Raw genomic sequence first — 26,575 nt, 5'->3', positions numbered from 1 at the left:
GAAGGCAAGTTTCTGTTCCCGATTAGATGATAGGTGAAGCTCACGCTGATCTTGTCTTTGGGAGGAAAAGGAAAGTGTGTCTCATCTGGCCCTTGCAGTCTGACAGGTGCAGGATGAATCAGGTCATTGGGGGAGGTTCTTTCTTCATGTTCAAGTTGAGTTTTTCTTCTTCCTTCTGTTCTTAACTTAAAGCTGTATCAGCACATTCCTAGCTGAGCTCTCTCACTTCTCAGTAACCGGCTAAACCATCATAGCCAGATTCAAGCCCTTCTCACACCTCTCGAAATTGGAGACTCATTCTCCCCTTTGAGTGACAGGGATGCACCAAGCTTCTAGCGGCTCTCTTGTTCAGTTCCTGCGCTTGAGCACAGGCTTCCTGGCTTCAAGGAATGAATGCCATGTTATCCAGTCTCCTTACCCACATCAAGATCAGGATAATCCAGGGGTTTCTGGGTCAAAGCATTTGATCCCTAAAGCTCCAGTTCAATGGAGACCATCAGTGTTTCCAGCTGGCCAGCCACCAGATTCTGTGAACGGTGGGGAGAACCTTCCTAAAGACCTCCTCCCATTGAGTGCTGTCCTGCATGACAACCAGCAAAGCAAGGCTTTCCAAATAGCCCAGTGCAGCAAACGTGAGGAAAGAAGGGCCTTCATCTTGCTTGTGCAGGGTCTCTTGTCCCTTCAAAAGTTGGAGAAAAGAGTAGTATTAGTCATGAAATCTCTCAGGGACATACCAGTATCCTCAGACATGTCATTAGTTCAACTTGACCCTGTTCTTGCAGTTAATCTGACTCACTCACATGACACAGGCTTCCGTAGAGCAAAAGCGGTTGTGTTCTCAACAGTGGAGTCAGCAAAAAATGATTTAAGTGCTAGGATCTTCAGATAATACAGATTCCCTGACCTCAAGGACTTAACAGCCTCAGGGTCAATTTCAAAAATGAGTAACCAGACATGTCCATGGGGGCCAACTTTAACACCCACTGGGGAGGCAGTTCACAGCCCTTGCAGAAGCTGTGCTTCAGCCAATGGGCAAATGAGACTTAGCCATTTGGAAAAAAGAGGGGTGGACAGCGAAGGTATTCCAGGCAAAGGAAGCAGAACATAGAGACACACAGGGGGATGAAAACATAACAACCAGCTGGAGGACTGCATGTATGTGTGGCTGGGATGCAGGATGTGGGAGATGAGGATGGAGAGGTCCAGGTGACCAGACCTTGACCATGAATGAGCACTGAGGAGTACAAGCATGAGAACAACACACATCATGGAAACACCAGTCTTGTGGCTGCAGAGAGCAGAGTGGAGCGAGATGGACTCAAGGTGGGGCCTCCATGGGGTGGTGAGTGATTGCAACAGCTGGGTGCGAAGCAGGAGGACTGAACTGAAGCCGTGGCCGTGAGCATGGAGGAGGAGGATGGACGTGAGGGAGACTTAGGAGGGAGAATCAGCAGGATTGAGTGAATACGGGAGATGAGCAGGGAGAGAGCCTGGTGTAATTCTCCATCTTCCATCTGGACCAGTAAGCTGGAAGGGGTGTGTTCCACTGCTCCTGAGATGGGGCCACAGGATGGGAAGAGCCGAAAGGTCACCAGGTCAGAGGGAGCGTGCTGAGTTTTATGGTACCTGTGGGGTATCAAGCACAGGTGTGTCACTGTTCCTTGTATGTGCAGGTACAGAACTGAGGTTGACATTTACCAGCCGCTCACTTCCCAAGAATTCATTTAAGTCACTTAGTCCTGTCTTTCTCTTTGTGCCTATGTCTAGGGCAGGCCTGAATCTGTACTTTTTCCAAGATCATACAGATGAGCACTGTATTTCCATTTCTCTTAATTATAGTTTTATTCATCCAGATTTTCCAGGCATTTCTCTTTTAGATTAAAATAATTTTGCATTATTATTCGAATTTCAAAGACTAACTACACCCTTTTCCCGCCTATTACTTTCTTGTTCTCACACTGTATTGTTCCGCCAGGCTTTGGAGAACTGCTTCAAGTTTATTAGGCGCATTAATCAGGTCTGTGAATATCCTGACAGTTTGCACTAGAGCTTTGAAATGGGAAGAGGGTTACCTGCTCCCCTGTCTAGAGGTTCCTTTCACAACTTAGGTCAAATTAACTTTTATGTGTGCTCAGCTACAGGAAGTGAAAACCCACAGATTTAAACCATAAACAAAAATTATGCCACGGGGCAGATGAAGTTTGGAATAGGTTTGACAAATGATCACCTCCTACAAATATTTGAGGAACCAATATTGATTCAAGGATGTTCATGTGCGCTGAGGAAAGAAGAGTTAGGAAGATCATTCATTGTCTTCTGTGTCCACAGACCCCCAACACTCTGATAACACCTATCCTATTGAATATGCCTGAATTTTATTCCATTAATAAATTAAACAGAATGTGGGCTTTTAGAATTTGTCTGATTTATACTGACACCAAGTAGCTAAATTCACTTTCCAAGTTCACTCTAATGAAGTTAAAAAGTAGAACCAACGCACTACACACTCCAACAATTAGTCTTTGGAGAGAATGTGCAGAAGGAACCTTCATGCTTGGTAATCTTTCCTGCTGACCCACTTGCCACGAAGATGTTACATTTCTTTCCTTCTAGTTCTTTCTCTACTGCTCTCATAGAAGAGAAAGCTACTTGCCTATGTAGACAGAGGGCCCTCTTCAACTCTGAGAACTCCAACCCATTCTGAAACACTTGGGGACTGGACAACAGTGAAGACACACATTCAGTCTCATTCTCTTAAGATGAAAATACACAACCAGGGCACATGAGCCGAAACTATTTAGATGGAACAAGCGGGAATCAAACATAGCAAGCGTCAAAGTTAATCTGACACTAATTTAATGGTATGCGTAACTGTTACTGTGTTGCATGGTAATTAGGCTTAAGTGGCAAGCAGTTCAGGTAGATGACTCTAATTCGGATTACTTTCCATCCGTCAAGTCAAACATTTCCAGAGACAGCTGAGAGGAGAGACAGTTCAAGAAAAGGAGTTTGTATGTCATCTTCTTCCTTTTTCCCTCCCTCTGTACCCCACCAACCAACACACGCACACGCACACGCACGCACACACACACACACACACACACACACACGGGATCAGAGGAAATGGCCAATTCTCTAATCACTCCTTTCCTCTCAACTTTCCCTTTATGTTGGACCCCGTGATACCCTATTCTGATTTTAGAGAAAGATGGTATTCACACTTAAGTCACGGTATCCCTGCTATCTAGCCTTCCATGCACACAGAAACAAGAAGATCTGAGACTGGTGATGGGAAGAAAGGATAAAGGGAGGCTGGGGGAGGAAAATGAACATTGTTCTGGGTGCTCCTGATCCATGTGGGTCCCTCTGCACGTGCAGCTCTTATGTTGGAGGAGAGGCTCTGCCAGGAACGCAGGTTGGAGGGGCTACAGGGTAAAGGAGGCTCACGGCCATGAGGACCAGGAGGAACGGTGGGGGCAGTGAGCACCCACTGGGGAGAAGAGGGGGAGGAAACGTGGGCTCGAGCTGTAAAGCGCGATGGAGTGCTTATACGCGTGCGGCGCAGAACCAGAGGCTGCCGCGGGATGCGGGAGGAGATCAGGGGCGGCTTGAAGGAGGTACTTCAGAGATGTGGAGCCTGACAGGAGCCCTGCAGCGCGGGAAAGCCAAGCAGTGCAGGCCTGCGGTGAGGGCTTTGTGCGCACACTGCAAAGTCCCTATCAGTGGTTCTCACATCTGGAGACACTGTTTCCTGAAGGTGATGCAGGCTGTTAGCATGAGCCTCACCACAGAGAAGGACGCCGACCTGGCACATCGGAATCACCTGGGGAGTTTGAAAAATGCTGTTGCCTGGGTCCCGCCCCCAAAGATTCTGATTGAATGAGACCAGGGAGTAGCCTGATCATGGAGATCATTTAAAGCTTCCAGGAGGCTCTAACATGCAGCCAAGACTGAGAGCCACTGCCCTAGAGGGAGCAATGCCAGAGTAGGTCAGGATTGGTCTCTGTCACTTACAGACCACCCACCACAAGTAGCTCCTGGCGGGAGCTTTGCCTGTACAGCCTCTGCAGTAACAGGACAATGCTCTTTTGTGTCAAGTGAGCTGGACGCCAGCAACTGGAAGCAGAGTCTAAAGGGGGCTTGAACAAAGGAGTATTTCGCACTGCACCTGGGTGGGGGAGGTGGGCAGTATTTTTATTACCCTCTCAGATGTGAAGAACAGATCCAGACATGGTGTTCCTCTTGAATTGCTAACTGGTTATGTTCGTCCCACTCCAACCTACCCCGATGTCTTTTCTTCCCAGGCTTTGGTGAAAGTACCTGCCCTTTGCTAAAATACTAAGGATTTAAGGATTCGAGCTGTCATTACTCTGGTGATTCTAGGAGATGGCGCTTGTGTGCTCTACTTATAAAGGGAAAACATTGTGTTTTGTAGGTTTGATAGCACTGACCCTCATCAGATGCTGGATGCAAGGCACATGGAGATCCAGCAGATGGAATCCACCATGGCCTCCATTTCTGAGTCTGCTAGCTTGTTAGAAGTCACCATCCCTGACTATAAGCAACTGAGGCAGTGCAGGAAGGAGGCGTGCCAGCTGAAGGAGCTCTGGGACACAATTGAGATGGTGACCTCCAGTATCCATGCCTGGGAGACCACCACGTGGATGGATATCAACGTGGAGGCCATGGACTTGGAGTGCAGATGGTTTGCCAGGCACATCCGGAACCTCGACAAGGAGGTCAGGGCCTGGGATGCCTTCACAGGCCTGGAAAGCACCATTTTGAGCACCCTGACCTCCCTGAGGGCTGTGGCCAAACTGCAGAACCCGGCCATGCGGGTGCGGCACTGGAGGCAGCTGATGCAGGCCACGGGCGTGACCTTCACCATGGATGAGCGTACCACCCTGGCACACCTCCTACAGCTTCAGCTCCACCACTTTGAGGACGAGGTCCGGGGCATTGTAGACAGAGCTGTGAAAGAGATGGGCATGGAGAAGGTCTTGAAGGAGCTGCAGACCACCTGGGTCTGCATGGAATTCCAGTTCGAGCCCCACCCTCAGACCTACGTGCCTCTGCTGCGGTCCGACGAGGACCTCATCGAGGTTCTGGAGGATAACCAAGTCCAGCTTCAGAACCTGATGATGTCCAGGTACATAACCTTCTTCCTGGAGGAAGTATCGGGCTGGCAGAAGAAGCTGTCCACTGCTGACACCGTCATCTCCCTCTGGTTTGATGTGCAGCGCACATGGTCTCATCTAGAAAGTATATTCATCGGATCTGAAGATATCCGGGCTCAGCTGCCCCAGGTACCTGCTGTGGAAATCCTGCTCCCTCTGTTGCCATCCCTGGGTCAAGGGACGATCCCCCAGTTCCTGTATCCTCTAGACCTTTCCTTCTCTGCCTCCCTGCCTTCCTCCCTGCCTTGGTTTATTGGGTACCTCCAATAAACATTGACCTTCCAAGCCACCAAAAGTCAGACAGAGGGAAAGAGAGAAAGTGAAATGTATGCCCGCGAGTTTGTTCCTAATGTGTAGGAAAAAGAAAGGAGAACCTGGTTTTAAAAACAAAACCAAAAAAAGTGTACGGGAGAAAGGAGGTCAAAAATACGAGCTGCTCTTGGGGTGCTCCACACATAATTACAATGCGGGTATTGATTGGAAGTGAGCGTCGTTTCCAGGCAAACTCAAGTTCCTTCTCTGCAGCGAGCTGTTCTGTAAAACTCGGGCCTGTGCCAGCAGGCTAAATACCAGTCTTCAGCTAAATACTAAATGAGGAATTTCTCTAAATATGCATTCTTCTCATTACTACCTTTCCTGTAGTTGCTTGCCCCTTGTAATTTGTCCTAATTAATGTGCATTAATGTACTTCCCCCCGCCAGTGGACTCTAATTCATTTAAAAAGAGATTTTCCGGACTTCTTCTGTGTCCCTCAGCACAGCAGCACAGCGAGTTCTCTGCTTACAAATTAGTTTGATTCCAAAATGTCATATGTTGTCCAGACCTTGTTTCAGAGTTAAAGCATTCCATCAAAACATGATATTTTTCCAGCTCATCCCACAAATGCATATTAGTGTAATAATGCAGATTAAAGATTGTACATTTGCAATGAAAAATAACAGAAAATAATCCTGCTATAGCTATTGTCATAAAGCAAAATTGAATAAGCCAGATTTTATTAATCTCCAACGCTAATGATTGAAGAAGGGCAGGTTTAATGAGAAGGGGGTGTAGGTGGAGACTTTTGTACACATTTTAAAGGAGACATTTGAGAACTTTCAATCCAACATAATAAAGAATTCATATCATTAACTTCTCAGGTTTGTGTGTAAAACATATAAATACATTTATTTTCTTTGTATTAACAATATGGTAACAAAGACAGCTCTGAAATGTAATAAATCAGTCATCATCTTACACCCTACCTAGTAAATATTTTCACTCATTATGAATATTTCCCAACTTTTTTTCACATATATACATGTTTTTACACAACTGCTGTCAGTGTAATTACAATTTTCTATTCGGCTCTTTTCATTTGAACATTTATGTCAGATATTTCCGACACTTCTATAACCTTGATACTTTTTCATTTTTAATTGGCATAAGATATCTCACTGAGGAATCGTAATTTACTTCACCTCACCCTCTTGTTTTTAAATCTTCTTGGGGGAGAGGCCCAGATCACAGAGGTCCCAGCAGACTGGAGCCAGTGGCCCGGGTTTGAGTTGCAGGACCTTAGGGAAGTTACTTAAGCTCTCAGTGTCTTGGTTTTCTCATCTGTAAATTGGGTCTAATACTAGTCCCTACTTCAAGAAGTTAAAGTAGCGCACATAGCACATACCATTATGATTGTTGTTATGTAATAATAGCCACACAAGCTCTCATCAGGTGCCAGGTGTTGGCCTAAAGGGCTTTGCACTTACTATTGTCTCAGTCATTTCAACAACACTGTGAGGGTGTGTGTGTTTGGGGGAATGATAATATCTAACTAACTTTGACATCATAGTAGCACATTTGCTGTGGAAACACTTACTTCGGTTATATAAACTTTTGCTTGGACCCAGAAAGAACATTGGATCCACCATCTCCCTGACAGGAATTATGTATTTTATGCCAACAGTTCTCAAAGTGTGGTCTGGTGACCCCTGGGGGTGGTCCCTGAGACCTTTCCAGGGGATCCTCAAGGTCAAAATTATCTTTATATTAATACTGATGGTATTTGCCTTTTTAACTCGTTCTTCCATGAGCGTACAGTGGAGTTTTCCAGAGGCTACATGATGTGATATCACAACAGACTGAATGCAGAAGCAGAGAAGAGAATCTGGCCATCTTCTAAGTTAGACATTAAAGATATTTGCCAAAAAAAAAAAAAAAACATGAAATGATGCCACTTTTTCTCTAAGTTATATTGTTTTGGAGAATATAATTATTTTGGATAAAAATATGTTATTATGTTAACATAATGGGCTTATTATTGTTATTTTTTAAATGAATTGATAAAAGTTTTTTAGAATTTCTCAACTTTAGCTTCTAATATAGAATATACATTGATAGATATAATATTACCTACATAAACAAAAGCTCTTTCCACTCCTCAGTAATTTTTACAAACATAAAGGGACTTCAAGACCAAAATGTTTGCAGACCACTGTTTCAAACTAAAGGCATTTCCTCCTTTGAGACTATAATCTCTGTATTAGACAACTAGGAGCAGTTTTCAAAAGCAGACTTAGTACATGAAGGTAGCTTCTTAAAGTTGAGGGGGTGGTAGTTAATTTTTTTCCACATTTTTATTTGCAGGATTCTAAAAGATTTGAAGGCATCGATATTGACTTTAAAGAGTTAGCTTATGATGTTCACAAAACTCCAAACGTAGTGGAAGCCACCAACAAATCAGGTCTTTATGAAAAGTTGGAAGATATTCAGAGCAGGTGATGGTCGGTTTGCAGCCCCTTTTGTAATGTGTTTCCTTTCCCCACTCTGTCTCTGAGATCCTTACCTTATTTAACTGCCCGAGTGAGAGAGTATGTCTGGTTGTGTACCTTGATTTGCCTGTGTGGTCGGGTAATATGGTGTATTATTAGAGGTGTTTATTGTGATGTTTGCAAATACCCATACACGTTCCATGCATACATGATTTCTGCGTGTGATCCATAGGTCGCGCTTGTTTTCATTTAGGTAACATCTATGTGCCTATGGATCTAGGCAAACCTAATTAGGAAATTCTTTGTGCCCACAGACTGTACCTGTGTGAGAAGGCCCTGGCGGAGTACCTGGACACCAAAAGGCTTGCCTTCCCTAGGTTTTACTTTCTCTCCTCTTCGGACCTGTTAGACATCCTTTCCAACAGCACAGCCCCACAACAGGTAAGCTGGGGAAGTGCCTGTAGAAACATTCAGAAGGACCAGGATGCTCCACCAGGAGAGTTTCAGGTTCCCCGTTACGCCCCCTAAGGCGGTGTATGTATTTCAGACCTGTGTTGCCAGCCTCATCATACCTAACCTCAGAGCTTTCTTCATTTCCACCATTACTGCTTCTCAGGATGCCCATCCCCCCAGCCCATCAGTGGCTTTTTGTTTTTTTTAACAGCTTTACTGGAGTATAATTGCTTTACATTGTTGTGTTAGTTGCTGCTCTATAACCGAGTGAATCAGCTATACATATACAAATATCCCCATATCCCCTCCCTCTTGCATCTCCCTCCCACCCTCCCTATCCCACCCCTCTCAGTGGTCACAAATCCCGAGCTGATCTCCCTGTGCTATGTGGCTGCTTCCCACTAGCTGTCTATTTTACATTTGGTAGTGTATATATGCCTATGCCACTCTCTCACTTCATCCCAGCTTACCATTCCCCCTCCCTGTGTACTCAAGTCCATTCTCTACGTCTGCGTCTTTATTCCTGTTTTGCCCCTAGGTTCTTTATTTTTTTATTTTTTTTTATTTTTATTTTTTTATCCTTTTATTTATTTTTTATTTTTATTTTTTTTTTAACATCTTTATTGGGGTATAATTGCTTTACAATGGTGTGTTAGTTTCTGCTTTATAACAAAGTGAATCAGTCATACATAAACATATGTTCCCATATGTCTTCCCTGTTCCGTCTCCCTCCCTCCCACCCTCCCCATCCCACCCCTCCAGGCTGTCACAAAGCACCGAGCCAATATCCCTGTGCCATGCGGCTGCTTCCCACTAGCTATCTACCTTACTGCGTTTGTTAGTGTGTATATGCCCATGACTCTCTCTCGCCCTGTCACAGCTCACCCTTCCCCCTCCCCATAACCTCAAGTCCGTTCTCTAAGAGGTCTGCGTCTTTATTCCTGCTTTACCCCTAGGTTCTTCATGACATTTTTTTCTTAAATTCCATATATATGTGTTAGCATACGGTATTTGTCTTTTTCTTTCTGACTTACTTCACTCTGTATGACAGACTCTAGGTCTATCCACCTCATTACAAATAGCTCAATTTCGTTTCTTTTTATGGCTGAGTAATATTCCATTGTATATATGTGCCACATCTTCTTTATCCATTCATCCAATGATGGGCACTTAGGTTGTTTCCATCTCCGGGCTATTGTAAATAGAGCTGCAATGAACATTTTGGTACATGACTCTTTTTGAATTTTGGTTTTCTCAGGGTATATGCCCAGTAGTGGGATTGCTGGGTCATATGGTAGTTCTATTTGTAGTTTTTTAAGGAACCTCCATACTGTTCTCCATAGTGGCTGAACCAATTCACATTCCCACCAGCAGTGCAAGAGTGTTCCCTTTTCTCCACACCCTCTCCAGCATTTATTGTTTCTAGATTTTTTGATGATGGCCATTCTGACTGGTGTGAGATGATATCTCATTGTAGTTTTGATTTGCATTTCTCTAATGATTAATGATGTTGAGCATTCTTTCATGTGTTTGTTGGCAGTCTGTATATCTTCTTTGGAGAATGCCCCTAGGTTCTTTAGAACCTTTTTTTCTTTTTTTTTTTAGATTCCACATTTATGCGTTAATATACGATATTTGTTTTTCTCTTTCTGACTTACTTCACTCTGTATGACAGACTCTGGGTTCATCCACCTCACTACAAATAACTCAGTTTCATTAATTTTAATGACTGAGTAGTATTCCATTGTATATATGTGCCACATCTTCTTTACCATTCATCTGCTGATGGACACTTAGGTTGCTTCCATGTCCTGCCTATTGTAAATAGAGCTGCAATGAACATTGTGGTACATGACTCTTTTTGAATTATGGTTTTCTCAGCGTATACGCCCAGTAGTGGGATTGCTGGGTCATATAGTAGTTCTATTTTTAGTTTTTTAAGGAAGCTCCATACTGTTCTCCATAGTGGCTGTATCAATTTACATTCCCACCAACAGTGCAAGAGGGTTCCCTTTTCTCTACACCCTCTCCAGCATTTATTGTTCATAGATTTTTTGATGATGACCATTCTGACCAGTGTGAGGTGATACCTCATTGTAATTTTGATTTGCAATTCTCTAATGATTAGTGATGTTGAGCATCCTTTCATGTGTTTGTTGGCAATCTGTATATCTTTTTTGGAGAAATGTCTACTTAAGGTCTTCTGCCCATTTTTGGATTGGGTTGTTTTTTTTGGTATTGAGCTGCATGAGCTGCTTATATATTTTGGAGATTAATCCTTTGTCAGTTGCTTCATTGGCAAATAGTTTCTCCCATTCTGAAGGTTGTCTTTTCGTCTTGTTTATGGTTTCCATAGCTGTGCAAAAGCTTTTAAGTTTCATTAGTTCCCATTTGTTTATTTTGTTTTTATTTCCCTTTCTCTAGGAGGTGGGTCAAAAAGGATCTTGCTGTGATTTATGTCACAGAGTGTTCTGCCTATGTTTTCCTCTAAGAGTTTTACAGTGTCTGGCCTTACATTTAGGTCTTTAATTCATTTTGAGTTTATTTTTCTGTATGGTGTTAGGGAGTGTTCTAATTTCATTCTTTTACATGTAGCTATCCAGTTTTCCCAGCACCACTTATTGAAGAGGCTGTCTTTTCTCCATTGTATATCCTTGCCTCCTTTATCAAAGATAAGGTGACCATATGTGCGTAGGTTTATCTCTGGGCTTGCTATACTGTGCCATTGACCTATATTTCTGTTTTTGTGCCACTACCATACTGTCTTGATTACTGTAGCTTTGTAGTATAGTCTGAAGTCAGAGAGCCTGATTCCTCCAGCTCCATTTTTCTTTCTCAAGATTGCTTTGGGTATTCAGGGTCTTTTGTGTTTCCATACAGATTGTGAAATTTTTTGTTCTAGTTCTGTGAAAAATGCCATTGGTAATTTGATAGGGATTACATTGAATCTGTGGATTGCTTTGGATAGTATAGTCATTTTCACAATGTTGATTCTTCCAATCCAAAAACATGGTCTATTTCTCCAACTGTTTGTATCATTTTAATTTCTTTCATCAGTCTCTTATAGTTTTCTGCATACAGGTTTTTTGTCTCCTTAGGTAGGTTTATTCCTAGGTATTTTATTCTTTTTGTTGCAATGGTAAATGAGAGTGTTTTCTTAATTTCTGTTCCAGATATTTAATCATTAGTGTATAGGAGTGCAAGAGATTTCTGTGCATTAATTTTGTATCCTGCTACTTTACCAAATTCATTGATTAGCTCTAGTAGTTTTCTGGTAGCATCTTTAGGATTCTCTATGTATAATGTCATCTGCAAACAGTGACAATTTTACTTCTTCTTTTCTGATTTGGATTCCTTTTCTTTCTTTTTCTTCTCTGATTGCTGTGGCTAAAACTTCCAAAACTATGTTGAATAATAGTGGTGAGAGTGGACAGCCTTGTCTTATTCCTGATCTTAGAGGAAATGGTTTCAGTTTTTCACCATTGAGAATGATGTTGGCTGTGGATTTTGTCATATATGGCCTTTATTTTGTTGAGGTAGGTTCCCTCTATGCCTACTTTCTGGAGTATTTTTATCATAAATGGGTGTTGAATTTTGTCAAAAGCTTCTTCTGCATCTATTGAGATGATGATTTGGATTTTATCCTTCAATTTGTTAATATGGGTATTACATTGATTGATTTGCATTTATTGAAGAATCCTTGCCTTCCTGGAATAAACCCCACTTGATCATGGTGTATGATCCTTTAATGTGCTGCTGGATTCTCTTTGCTAGTATTTTGTTGAGGATTTTTGCATCTATGTTCATCAGTGATATTGGCCTGTAGTTTTCTTTTTTTGCAACACCTGTGTCTGGTTTTGGTATCAGGGTGATGATGGCCTCGTAGAATGGGTTTGGGAGTGTTCCTCCCTCTGCTATATTTTGGAAGAGTTTGAGAAGGATAGATGTTAGCTGTTCTCTAAATGTTTGATAGAATTCTCCTGTGAAGCCATCTGGTCTTGGGCTTTTGTTTGTTGGAAGATTTTTAATCCCAGTTTCAATTTCAGTGCTTGTGATTGGTCTGTTTATATTTTCTATGTCTTCCTGGTTCAGTCTCCGAAGGTTGTGCTTTTCTAAGAATTTGTCCATTTCTTCCAGGTTGTCCATTTTATTGGTATATAGTTGCTTGTAGTAATCTCTCATGATCCTTTGTATTTCTTCAGAGTCAGTTGTTACTTCTCCTTTTTCATTTCTAATTCTGTTGATTTGAGTCTTCTCGCTTTTCTTCTTGATGAGTCTGGCTAATGGTTTATCAATTCTTTTTATCTTCTCAAAGAACCAGCTTTTAGGTTTATTGATCTTTGCTATCATTTCCTTCATTTCTTTTTCATTTATTTCTGATCTGATCTTTATGATTTCTTTCCTTCTGCTAACTTTGGGGTCTTTTTGTTCTTCTTTCTCTAATTGCTTTAGGTCTAAGGTTAGGTTGTTTATTTGAGATTTCTCTTGTTTCTTCAGGTAGGATTGTATTGCTATAAACTTCCCTCTTAGAACTGCTTTTGCTGCATCCCATAGGTGTTGGCCATCGTGTTTTCATTGTCATTTCTTTCTAGGTATTTTTTGATTTCCTCTTTGATTTCTTCAGTGATCTCTTGGTTATTTAGTAGTGTATTGTTTAGCCTCCATGTGTTTGTATTTTTTACAGTTTTTTTCCTGTAATTGCTATCAGTCTCATAGTGTTGTGGTCGGAAAAGATACTTGATACCATTTCAATTTTCTTAAATTTACCAAGGCTTGATTTGTGACCCAAGATATGATCTATCCTGGAGAATATTCCATGAGCACTTGAGAAGAAAGTGTGTTCTGTTGTTTTTGGAATGGGATGTCCTGTAAATATCAATTAAGTCCATCTTGTTTAATGAATCATTTAAAGCTTATGTTTCCTTATTTATTTTCATTTTGGATGATCAGTCCATTTGTGAAAGTGGGGTGTTAAAGTCCCCTACTATTATTGTGTTACTGTCGATTTCCCCTTTTATGGCTGTTAGCATTTGCCTTATGTATTGAAGTGCTCCTATGTTGGATGCATAAATATTTACTATTTGTATATCTTCTTCTTGGATTGATCCCTTGATCATTATGTAGTGTCCTTCTTTGTCTCTTGTAATAGTCTTTATTTTAAAGTCATTGTGTCTGATGTGAGAATTGCTACTCCAGCTTTTGATTTCCATTTTAATGGAATATCTTTTTCCATCCCCTCACTTTCAGTCTGTATGTGTCCCCAGATCTGAAGTGGGTCTCTTGTAGACAGCATATATATGGGTCTTGTTTTTGTATCCATTCAGCAAGTCTATGTCTTTTGGTTGGAGCATTTAATTCATTCACATTTAAGATAATTATTGATATGTATGTTCCTATTACCATTTTCTTAATTGTTTTGCGTTTGTTATTGTAGATCTTTTCCTTCTCGTGTGTTGCCTGCCTAGAGAAGTTCCTTTAGCATTTGTTGTAAAGCTGGTTTTGTGGTGCTGAATTCTCTTAGCTTCTGCTTGTCTGTAAAGTTTTTCATTTCTCCGTCAAACCTGAATGAGATCCTTGCTGGGTAGAGTAATCTTGGTTGTAGGTTTTTCCCTTTCATCACTTTAAATATGTCCTGCCACTCCCTTCTGGCTTGTAGAGTTTATGCTGAAAGATCAGCTGTTAACCTTATGGGATTCCCTTGTGTGTTATTTGTTGCTTTTCCCTTGCTGTTTTTAATATTTTTTCTTTGTATTTAATTTTTGATAGTTTGATTAATATGTGTCTTGGCATGTTTCTCCTTGGATTTTTCTGGTATGGGACGCTCTGTGCTTCCTGGACTTGACTGACTATTTCCTTTCCGATATTAAGGAAGTTTTCAACTATAATCTCTTCAAATATTTTCTCAGACCGTTTCTTTTTCTCTTCTTCTTCTGGGACCCCAATAATTCGAATGTTGGTGAGTTTAATGTTGTCCCAGAGGTCCCTGAGACTGTCCTCAATTCTTTTCATTCTTTTTTCTTTATTCTGCTCTGTGATAGTTATTTCCACTATTTTATCTTCCAGGTCACTTAACCGCTCCTCTGCCTCAGTTATTCTGCTATTGATTCCTTCTAGAGAATTTTTAATTTCATTTATTGTGTTGTTCATCATTGTTTGTTTGCTCTTTAGTTCTTCTAGGTCCTTGTTAAACATTTCTTGTATTTTCTCCATTCTATTTCCAAGATTTTGGATCATCTTTACTATCATTACTCTGAATTCTTTTTCAGCTAGACTGCCTATTTCCTCTTCATTTGTTTGGTCTGGTGGGTTTTTACCTTGTTCCTTCATCTGCTGCATATTTCTCTGTCTTCTCATTTTGCTTAACTTACTGTGTTTGGGGTCTCCTTTTTGCAGGCTGCAGGTTCATAGTTCCTGTTGTCTTTGGTGTCTGCCCCCAGTGCCTAAGGTTGGTTCCGTGGGTTGTGTAGGATTTCTGGTAGAGGGGACTGGTGCCTGTGTTCTGGTGGATGAGGCTGTATCTTGTCTTTCTGGTGGGCAGGACTGCGTCCAGTCGTGTGTTTTGGAGTGTCTGTGAACTTAGTATGATTTTAGGCAGCCTCTCTGCTAATGGGTGGGATTGTGTTGCTGTCTTGCTAGTTGTTTGGCATGGGGTGTCCAGCACTGGAGCTTGCTGGTTGTTCAGTGGAGCTGGGTCTTAGTGTTGAGACGGAGATCTCTGGGAGAGCTCTCAGCGATTGATATTACGTGGTGCTGGGAGGTCTCTGGTGGTCCACTGTTCTGAACTTGGTTCTCCCACCTCAGAGGCTCAGGCCTGCCACCTGGCTGGAGCACCAAGACCCTGTCAGCCACACGGTCAGGCATAAGCAAGGCAAGGGAGATCCTGGGCGAGGGGTCCCACCAGGTCATGTAGACTCCTGGACTCTTTGATGTCCTCTTATTCCTTTGCACTTAGTCTAGTTTCACTTGCTCATAGGGAGCCGCATGAAAAGGCCTCTCAGCTGCTCCTGCAGACCAGAGTTCCCAAACTTTAGGCTTGATTTGTTTATTTAATTCGAGTGTCCATCCTTGACTCTGCTTCCATATGGAATGGATCTTGATCTTATATATCCTTTTCTTAATCCTCCTTGGAAACAGTGAAAAGAGAGTAATGTATCACTTCATTTCCAGCATAGAGTTCACTGTCGAAAATCAGCATTTCACACATCAGAAATCTCACCTTGCCAAAACCTTTGTGCAGTTTACCACAGAGTCCCATCAGTGGCTTTTACTCTCTAGAGTTGGGGAAGCTTTGAGGATGGCAAAATGGAAGGGGCTAAGCCTTTAACGAGAATGCCTTTGATGTGCTTCTGAAGAGAGATGCAGTAAATAGTGGTCAAAAGTAATAGCTAAGATTTCCATGGAGAGATAAGATTGGGAGTTGTATTAATGGCACATTGGGGTCGTTTATGTGAGTGTATATAAGGAATCCAAAATTTGGAGTTCTAGCCCTTGATTCTAGGCACTAATTAGCCATCTACTCTTGGGTATATCACTTCTTTGTGACAAACCTGACTCATATGTAAAATAGAAGCCTACTGTGTTACAATTTTTTAAAATATTAAAGTACCTGTCTTTGTCTGTCTGACTTATCTCTCATGGCAGTATACCCTCCAGGTCTGTCCATGTTCTTGCAAACGGCAAGATTTCATTCTTCTTTATGGCTGAGTAATATTACATTGTAGATGTATACCACATCTTCTTTATCCATTCATCTGTTTTTATTTATATGTGGAATCTAAAAAACAAAACAAATGAACAAATATATAACAAGCTAAAAACAGACTCACAGATACAAGGAACAAACTAGTGGTTGCCAGAGGAGGGAGGGGGTAGGGGAATGGGTGAAATAGATGAAGAGGATGAAGAGGTACAAAATACCAGTTACAGAATAAATAAGTCACAGGGGTATAATGTACAGCACAGGAAATATAGTCAGTAATATTAAAATAACTTTGTATGGTGCATTATCCATAAACATATGGAATCACTATGTTGTACATCTGAAACTGATACAATATTGTAAGTCAACTATATGTCAATAAACAAGAAAAAAGAAGTAAATTATATACATACATACATACATATGTGTGTGTGTGTGTGTGTGTGTGTGTGTGTGTGTATCCTAATGGATACACTGTTGGCATTTTGAGCTGTAGACAGTGGTTCTCCAACTTGAAAGTGCATCAGAATCACCCAGAAGGCTTATTAAAATACTGATTCCTAGACCCCATCCCCAGAGTCTCTGACTCGTAGGTCTGGCTGGGGCTGGAGAATTTGCGTTTCCAAGGATTTCTTCCCAAGTGTTGCTGCTGGTCTGAGGACCACACTTTGAGAACCACTGCTAGAGAACAGAGAGTCTGAGTCTCAGAATGGTGAGACCCAACACTCTAGTCGTTGTCACATGGTTGTCACATGGTAGCCCTCTAAGCAATACTAATAAATAACTTCCCAGACATGCTCTCCACTCTGTTGGCATGGTTTCCTTCATAGGTTCAACGACACCTTTCCAAACTCTTTGACAATATGGCCAAGATGCAGTTCCAGGTGGACGCCAGTGAGAAACCTACCAAGATCAGTCTTGGCATGTACAGCAAGGAAGAAGAGTATGTGGCCTTCAGCGAGCCCTGTGACTGCAGTGGGCAGGTAACGTATGCCTTTCTCTCTCAGGTGTCTGCATTCAGGCATCAGCCTTAGTGACCTTGGGCCGGAATTGCTGTCAGTGCCCTGGGACTGCCAGTTCCCTTGACTTGAACCAATGTTGGAGCAGCTTCCAGTGCCCACTTCCCTCTCTCTGGGAAGGACACATGTCAATATCCATATATCTTCCTTAACCAAAGACCTGTGCAGAGAGGAATAAAATGCACATAAACAATTACCTGAGTCAAAGAGAGAAGGATTTTAAAATGATTAGCAGCACCAGGAAACTTTAACATGACAAGCCCTGGAGCACCCCACAGGGGAATGTAGGACACTGACACCTTCCCCGGGAGAACATGCCCTTTGAAATCAACCATATTCCTGAGCGGTCACTTCTCTGTACAATACACCTCTCACAGCTCTACCCTGTGGAGAGCCCACCACCGCCCTTCTCCATAAACTACCACCTCCAAATCTCCCGGGTACAATTCCAGAAACACAAAACATGAGACCATTCTCTCCTTAAACTTCCTTCCATCTTTCACCATCACCGCTAAGGATAAGCGCTACTTTGTTCACTATCCTTAATGATCCAACAAAGCATTGTCCCTGGGGTTCTAATCCAGTCCAGAGTAACACCTGGAGAAAATATCTTTTCAGAGTTCCACCTTCATCCACATGTATCTTGGAAAGCAATTCTCGTACTTGAAAATAGTCACACATTCTCAGTTTTATGAAAGGGACCTTGGGGTTTGATTCAAACCTTGGCTGTTCTTTTTGTAGACCCAGAAAGCATTTAGTTGGAAAATATAATCCTGGCCTTTGGCTTCATACTCAGCGTGGACAAGGTCACGAGAATCCACTGACTTATTTACACCCAGCTCAACCCAGATTAAGATTTCCTCATGAGAACTCTGGGCGGCAGCCCCACATCCCCTGAACCTACTTCTCCGCCCAGTGGGCTCCAGTGGGCATATCCCTCCTGTTGTTACTTGAGCCCCGTCCTGCGTTACACAAACGAACTGTCTCCCTGTGCCTTCTGGCGGCTGTTTGGGATTGTCCATCGTGCCTGGGCTCATTTTCTTCACTCCCTCAGGCTGAGTGAAGTGTATCACTCAGCACATCTTAGGAACCCAGCGTCTAACCCCGAGTTCTTCTTCCAGGTAGAAATATGGCTGAACCATGTGCTTGCTCACATGAAGGCCACCGTGAGGCACGAGATGACAGAAGGCATAACTGCCTATGAAGAGAAGCCGAGGGAGCAGTGGCTCTTTGACTACCCAGCTCAGGTATTCTCCGAAGCAGGACCTCTGTGGGCCCCCATCCTCTGCTTGCTCTCTTCCTCGATGACCTCCATCAGCCTCCTGGGGCTGCCAGACTCACTCATGCTTCAGGGTCAGGAGAGGCTGGTCTGGAAGGGGTCAGCAGGAGGGACCAGGGGAACTGTCAGCCGTGACGCAATCCAACCCCTACCTTGGAGAATTAAGGGTCGTCCGTTTTTACTCCATTGGCTACAGTAGGGAGAAAATGTAAACAGTTCAGCTCACTGAGCCAGCCCACTTTGTGTGTGCCAAGCTGTTTGCTGAGTGCAGGAGACACCAGCCAGAGGCATGACAATGTAACCCTGCCCTGCTGGGGCTTACAGACTGGCGTGGAAGTCAGTCACCTACAAGTGGGACCTGGCGTGACAATAAAGGAGGCTCAGGGTCCTCTGGGAGCCTGTAGCTGGTTAGCGGGGTCTGGGGATCACCCTCCTGAGGATATGATGCCTAGAGCTGAGGTTTGAAACACGTGAAAGATGGAGGGAAAGATCAACGAAGCATGGGTAAGCGTACAGGCAAAGGCTCAGAAGCAAGGGAGAGTGCAATGTGTTTGAAGCCTGAGTGTGGTGGAAGCAGGAGTTAGGGGAAGAGGGAACAAGAGGTGGCAGGTGGGTCTGGAGAGGAAACTGGAAGGCAGCACTCACGGACCACGCTTGGGAGTCTCGTCTCGTTCCAGGATATCTGAATCCTTCACTGGGCTCTCAGGAGGGTAACAAGAGAAAGAGGAGAGTTAATGAGGCTATTTTTAATGACTCTGGCTGCAATACACCACTCCTCCCTTCCCTGTTAATGGCTAGTATTAGTGTTGGTTTGGTTTATTTGGGGTTACAGATATTTGGTGGTAACTGAAGCCCGAGGAGTAGATAAGATTGCCCTGGAAAATATGCAGACTGAGATGAGGGTGCAGAACAAACTCTTGAGCATCATTCAAAGGCTGTGTAGGCAAGGAGAAGCCAGTAGAGCAGAATGAGAAACAGCCTTTTCTGATGGAAGGAACACCAAGGAATGGTAGTCATGGAAACCAAAAGAGGGAGTGTTGATAGCGGATAAGAGGTCAGTTACACCACACACATCTAAGAGATCAAGCAAAATGAAGAGGCTAACGTACGTCCATGGACTTGGTGAGGCCATTTCAGTGGAGTGGTAGAGAAGAGACCACACTGCAGGAGGTTGAGAAGTGAGAAAAAGGTGGGAAAATGTTGACAGCGAGTGTAGACAGAGAAGAGAAATAAGCCAGTGCTGCAGAAGGAAAAGGTATTGTTTTAACAGTATAACTGGCACATCACGTTCAAACCATCCCAACAAGATCACACAGCAGGAGGAACTTCTTTAACAAAAACCAATATGTCTAAATCCAAAGGCAAAAACCAATAAATTAGGGAATGGTACTTGTTACTACAGCGGGATTCTCTACTTCACAAAGGGAATAATTCCCACCAGGATTCCTTGTTTACTTGAATCAGCATTTTGTGGCAGGAGAACGTGTTGCCTCCGCTATTGTGACAGACATCATCTAGAGCAGTGTCTCCCGAACCAAGTGGGACCACATCTCCACCACGGATAATCAAAATCATGCGTTTTCCTTATTAAGTTTCTCAGCAAAGAAATGTGCATTTAAATCGGTTTTTTTCATTTATTTATTTTGAATCTCTGAAGACTACAAATCATATCGACCATGTTGAATTTCAGTGGAATTCGCCCTGACCTTCAAGAGTAGGCCTTTCAAAGTTATAGTTTTAAAGAGATACAAAAAAATATAGTGAAAGTATTACGGGCAAGAAAAACTATGCCACACATGATCAGCAATGGCTCACTAAACTAGAATACTCCAACCATGAGAGGTTCCGGAAGAACAGAGCAAAGACTGAGTATCGTTGAGATGTTCAATCAACACTTTGTTATCCTCCCAGGCACGGGAAAGACTCTGTGGCCTGAGGAGCAAAAGCAGAAAGATCAGTGTACCAATTTCTAAAAGCCACTGACATTGACCAGCATGAGCCTTCGGTTGTTCTCAACCACATGACATGTTTTTCAAGAGCAGAAAGCACTTTCCCCACTTGTGTTGTGCCCACTTCACACCTCCAAGGCCTTAGAGGCATATGCTCAATGAGACAGTGCTGGTGGAGGAGGGAGGGAAGGGGTGTCCGTCCCCCACACAATGGTATTCTCAGCCCATGCTGTGTGGGGACTGGGCTGGTTTGGGAGACAATCCTGGTAATGGCTTTACTAAGTGACTCTTGGTGCCACAGGTGGCCCTGACCTGCACTCAGATCTGGTGGACCACAGAGGTGGGCATGGCATTTGCCAGGCTGGAGGAAGGCTACGAGAGTGCCATGAAGGACTATTACAAGAAACAAGTGGCCCAGCTCAAAACCCTCATCACCATGCTGATCGGCCAGCTCTCCACGGGAGACCGGCAGAAGGTCATGACCATATGCACCATCGATGTCCATGCCCGGGATGTGGTGGCCAAGATGATTGCTCAGAAGGTGAGTTCCAGACTCACAGGAGCGTCGCTCTTTCTGGGCACCTACACCGTGAATTTTGAGGTTAGGGAGAAGCTCACATATGGCTAAAACACAGGGGCTGCAAACTCTGCACCAGCCAGGGAACTGGGAGAGGATCACGGTGGTTGCTCGTGCCTTTAAAACCCCAGCAAAACAGTGTCATCTGAGCGGCTCATGCTTCCTGTGCTGTGGTGGGCAGCATACTGCTCTCCTGACCGGTACACAACACCCAACACCCAGGTCATCCAGACCCCTGTGAATCCTGTGGCCACGAGGCCGCCTGCTACCTATTGCACCCTGTGATTCACCCACCTCCTCTGCCTGCCCTCTCTAGGTGGACAATGCCCAGGCTTTCCTCTGGCTGTCCCAGCTGCGGCATCGCTGGGATGACGAGGCCAAACACTGCTTTGCCAACATCTGTGATGCTCAGTTTCTATACTCCTATGAGTACCTGGGAAATACACCTCGCCTGGTGATCACGCCTTTGACAGACAGGTGAGCACTGGAGTCAGCCACTGACAGAGAACCCTCCTGCTGTTTGGCTCACACCATCCAATGACCACCCAGTGTCACTCGCCCACAGAGCTGCAGGGGGAGGGCCAGACGCAACCCAACAGAGGTAAAATAAAACTGAAAGGGTGTAGGGCAGAGCCCGTATCAGAGCAAACCCCGGAGCAAATCGATGAGCCAGACTTTTTGAGGCATGACTAGGCAGTCCTACACACCTGGATTCTCATTCCAGCTGTGACACATACCAGCTGTTGTTTGACCATGAAAACCTTGACATGATTCTTGGTTTATTCATCCATGAAATGGAGGTAGTAACTCCCACTTGAAGTGAATTTTGTAAGGATAAAAAACAGGAATGCTTGTTAAGGAGTTCAGGGCATAATAAGTGCTCAGTAAATAATTCCTATGACTATTTTCTTATCAATCAACTGGCACATTTATTTAGCACCTCTCACTTTGGGAATACAAAGATGAGAGCAAGGTCCCTACCATTCAGGAGCTCACAATTTCTTTTACCATACTCTCTGTCATTCATATTCATTATAAATGAATTCATGCCAGACCCTGAACTAGTCACTGGGAATACAAAGATGACTAAAAGTTAAACTCCACTTCTATTGAGGGAAATATGACATATGTAGAAAAAAATTTACAAACACACACAGCAATAACCCTATGCATCCCTCCGTTTATCCTCTTCCTTACATTTCCCACATTCTGAAATGAACTTGCCTTCTTGCTTATTGGCAGCAGTCCCCTTTGGAATGTAAACTTTCTTGCTCTCAGGGACCTTTGTCTGTCTTGTTTGTTGCTATTATCACCAGTACCTATTAGATGTTGAATTATTATCCATTGATGAATGAAGGGTAGTTGATTATTGTAAGAATGACAGAATCAGGAAGGGGAGGTCCGTTCAGAGGAGGGATCCACACAGGACCCCACCTGTGCCTTGGCTCCCAAAGAAGCAGCAGCAGCCGCTACGCTGTCTCCTGCTCTCGCTGGGCACCACCCTGCTCGCTGTCCCAGCTGAGGACGAAAGGCAGACAGCGTAGGTTCAGAGGGATGCAGGTCCCTCTGCAGCTGGAACAGTAAAGGCTGCAGCACCTCTGGGGCTTTGGGCATCTCGGGCTTTTACCCGGGCTTTCCTGGGTCATGATCAGTTGGAGGGGCTCATTCACTGTGGGTTCAGGGAAAAGTTTTCCCACCTCAAGCTTCATTCACAGGGGACCCTCTCATGTGCTCTTTGTCTTTATGATGATTCTCAGCAGCACACCAGTCCTAAACAGGAAGGGCTTTGGGAAGAGTGTTCTCTTTGGCAGTGAGCTTTTCTGCCTGCCTTGGACTTGGAGCTAATAGTTTCGGAATTTATATCGCTCGGAACAGAATAATGAAGCCATTATATATTTGAGCAACTTGGTTAATGTCTGTCTCTCACTGTGACTGTATGTTCCACGAAAACATTGGCTTTGATTTGCTCTCTGCTCTGCCCCAGGACCCAGCACCGTGTCCAGCAAATAATAGGCATTCACGAAATACTCCTTGTGTAAAGGCAGGGAAATGATTTCTGAGATTCGGAGTAGTGTGCCCAGCTTCCCATACCATTCAAAATATTTCCTTCCTACCCACAGGCACACCAGACATTATCATTCCAAGTGATAAAAAATACAGCACTGTCTTTTCCCTGGATCTTCATACCTGCCCAGGAGTTGAAGAAGATAATTACCTCTTTTGGGTTTAGAGGTCTCTAGTACTCTAATGCCAGATACCTCATAGAGGGAAAGGGTAAAGTTTTGACAGTGAATTATTTCTAAAATAGGCGTTTATCACCTCTCATATGAAAGGATGCAAATAGGAACTTGCAAGAAAGATTTGCTGCAAAGAATGGCAAATACTATGCAGACCTTGACCTTGTTTTGCACATGAGATACTTTTCTGACAAAGTAGTACATAGTGAATATTTATATGGTGAATTCCATTTTCTCATTGACTTCCATTATTATCTCAAGAAATGTTTTGCCCAGAAAGAAATTGGCCTCAACACAGAAAATCACATTTTAAAGAGCATTCGGCTTTTGCTAGCGTGTAGCTTAAGTACGTTTAATTCTCTCCTGCCAGAGGAATTAATCAAATGGACAATTTATCCGTACAACCTCTGCACATTCATTAAAAGCACAACCGCATTACAGTACGTCCGACTGATTGTGCCTGTTTCTTTGGAATTTCCCACTGCCTGGATGGGACCTGAATGTATAAGTAGGTACAATGGCTCAGCCATTGTCACAGGACTTTGGCACACTGCTAAGTTGAAGGACTAAATGGAGATACTTTTTCAGGCTGAACAAAAGCCATTCTCCTAAGTTGTTTCTTAACCTGTGGATGATCTCCTCCCCCTTTACCCCCCTTCCCTCACGTTCGCACACAAACACCCCTTTCAGCCCCGTACTGGAAGTACTGTTTTAATCAACAGCTTATCAATTTTGAGTACCTCTTAATTTCTCAGGCACTACTGCAAGTGGGTGAGAGATAATTGATGCAAGAGTCTTTGAGGGTGATTTGCTGGGTAGGACGCAACTAGCAAAGTCTTACACTTTCTTTTTAAGTTTTTTTAATTGAAATATAGTTGACCTACAGTGCTATATTAGTTTCGGGTATACAGGATAGTGATTCAATGTTTTTATACATTATACTCCATTTAAAGTTATTATAAAATATTGGTTGTATTTCCTGTGCTGTACATTACATCCTTGTATCTTATTTATTTTATGCATAATAGTTCAAACTTCTTAATCCCCTTCCCCTATCTTATCCCTCTCTCCAGTCCTCTCCCCAATGGTAACCACTAGTTTGTTCTCTGTATCTGTGAGTCTGTTTTGTTATATTCATTCATTTTATTTTCTGGATTACACATATAAGTGAAAACATACAGTATTTGTCTTTCTCAGTTTGACTTAACTTCACTAAGCATAATACCCTCCAAGACCATCCATATTGTTGCAAATGGCAAAATCTCATTCTTTTAAAAGCTTTTGTACAGTGAAGGAAACCATCAACAAAACAAAAAGACAACCTGCTGAGTGGGAGAAGATATTTACAAATGATATGTCTGAGAAGGGGTTAATATCCAAAATACATAAGAGAGCTCATACAACTCCATCAAAAAAACAATCTGATTTTAAAATGTGCAGGAGGCCTGAACAGACATTTTTCCAAAGAAGACATACACATGGCCAGCAGGCACATGAAAAGATGCTCAACATCACTAATCATTAGGGAAATGCAAATCAAAACCACAATGAGATATCACTTCACACCTGTTGGAATAACTATCATAAAAAGACAACAAATAATAAATGTTGGTGGGGATGTGGAGAAAAGGGAACCCTAGTTCACTGTTAGTGGGAATGTAAATTGGTGCAGCCACTATGGAAAACAGTATGGAGGTTCCTCAGAGAATTAAAAATAGGACTACCATATGATCCAGCAATTCTTTTTAAGTTTTTATCTGATGCTATTTTTGAAAAACTTAGTAATCTGTAAACAAAGAAAATAAAAGTTACCAGGAATAACCGTTGTTAATATTCAGTCTGTTTCATTCTCATGTAGATTTTGAAAAAATGAAATTGCCACCATATGCTGTACATAAAATATCATAGACTTTTTCATGTAACAATATATCATGTATATACTCTCTAAATATTCTTCTAAACCCCTCTTGTAGCTGGATTATCTTCTATTTACAAGTATCCCATAGTTTATGTAACATAACCACATTATGGGCCATTTAAGTTGTATCTAAGCTCTTACTGCTAAAAGTAAAGCTGCTGTGAACTCACTTATATATAAATTTTTACTATATTTCTCATTATTTCCCCAGGAGGGATTCCAAGAAGCAGGATAATTAGATGATACATACTTTCAAGTTATTCTTAAAAAAAGTATTGTTCCCACTGTCACTAGCAGTTTATGAGGTGGTCATCTCACAATATCCTTACCAGCATTAAGTATTATTGTTTAAAATATTATTAACTTTATAAGTCAAAATGGTATCTCATTTGGATCTTGATGTTCTTAATTACTCACAGGCTTGAGCATTTTATGTGTTTATTGGCTGTTAGATTTCCTTCTCCTGTGAATTTGTTGTTATTATCATTGCTCATTTTATTACTTTTACACTTAGCAAGTTCCTGCCCATTTTAAGATCAGTTTAATATTCACCTGTATTGTATTATAGTTTATGTTATTTTACTTTTTCCTTTAACCTTTTTTAATTCTTTGGTAAATTTTTTGACTACTGAGTAAAGTGAATGTTTTCATCAAAACATTTTTGTAAAAAAAAAACAAAAAAACATTTTTGGTTACAAGTGATAGAAGCCTAACTTAACTTGAACTAATTCAAACTAACTTAAACAGAAAGAGGACTTGTTAAGTCAGACTTCTGGGGAAGGAGTCCAGCTTGCTGCAGTGTAACCAGCTTTCGGGCCTGAACAGGGAGCTATCAGGGCTTTACTGTCTCTCTCTTATCATGGCTTTGCTCTCTTCTGAGAGCTGATTCCTTTCTTGCATTGTTTTTCTTTGGCTGGAAAGATGGCCCACGCCGGATCCAGGAGGAAGAGAGACCCTCTCTTTCCCAGCACCATATGTCAAACTCCTTAAAGGGACCCTGATTGGTCCTGTTTGGATCATGTGCCTGTCTCTGAGCCAGTTACTGCAAACAATGAGATGGAGTATTTTGCTCAGGCTGAGCCTTGTGCCCACCCCTTGTGGGACAGCTTTTTTTAATAAATTAATTTTACTTATTTATTTTTGGCTGCGTTGGGTCTTTGTTGCTTGTGAGGGCTTTCTCTAGTTGTGGCGAGTGGGGGCTACTCTTCCTTGTGGTGCGTGGGCTTCTCATTGCAGTGGCTTCTCTTGTTGCGGAGCACGGGCTCTAGGTACGTGGGCTTCAGTAGTTGTGTCTCACGGGCTCAGTAGTTGCGGCTCATGGGCTCTAGAGAGCAGGCTCAGTAGTTGTGGTACAGGGGCTTAGTTGCTCCATGGCATGTTGGATCTTCCCAGACCAGGACTCAAACCCGTGTCCCCTGCATTGGCAGGCGGCTTCTGGCAAGGTGGGAAATACTTTGATTGACAGCCCCATGGGAATACTCCATGTAGAGGAGAGATGGCTTTCCAAAGTGTGGAGTCCT

The 26,575-nt window shown here is 42.8% G+C and overlaps 1 protein-coding gene across 1 annotated transcript in view; it reads left to right on the top strand.

Annotated features, from left to right (window-relative positions):
* The window catches only part of DNAH9 (dynein axonemal heavy chain 9), a 300,225-nt gene that overhangs the window by 72,997 nt on the left and 200,653 nt on the right, over positions 1-26,575 (top strand). Inside the window, exons 20-26 of the mRNA XM_067716537.1 lie at positions 4,436-5,306; positions 7,800-7,930; positions 8,239-8,365; positions 16,907-17,059; positions 18,217-18,342; positions 20,625-20,864; positions 21,217-21,377. Of these exons, the coding sequence (XP_067572638.1) occupies positions 4,436-5,306; positions 7,800-7,930; positions 8,239-8,365; positions 16,907-17,059; positions 18,217-18,342; positions 20,625-20,864; positions 21,217-21,377 (1,809 nt within the window). The remainder of the gene's footprint in view (positions 1-4,435; positions 5,307-7,799; positions 7,931-8,238; positions 8,366-16,906; positions 17,060-18,216; positions 18,343-20,624; positions 20,865-21,216; positions 21,378-26,575) is intronic.

This window comes from Pseudorca crassidens, chromosome 19, assembly GCF_039906515.1.
Source record: "Pseudorca crassidens isolate mPseCra1 chromosome 19, mPseCra1.hap1, whole genome shotgun sequence".
NCBI lineage: Eukaryota > Metazoa > Chordata > Mammalia > Artiodactyla > Delphinidae > Pseudorca > Pseudorca crassidens.
This window is presented reverse-complemented; position numbering and strand designations above follow the sequence as displayed.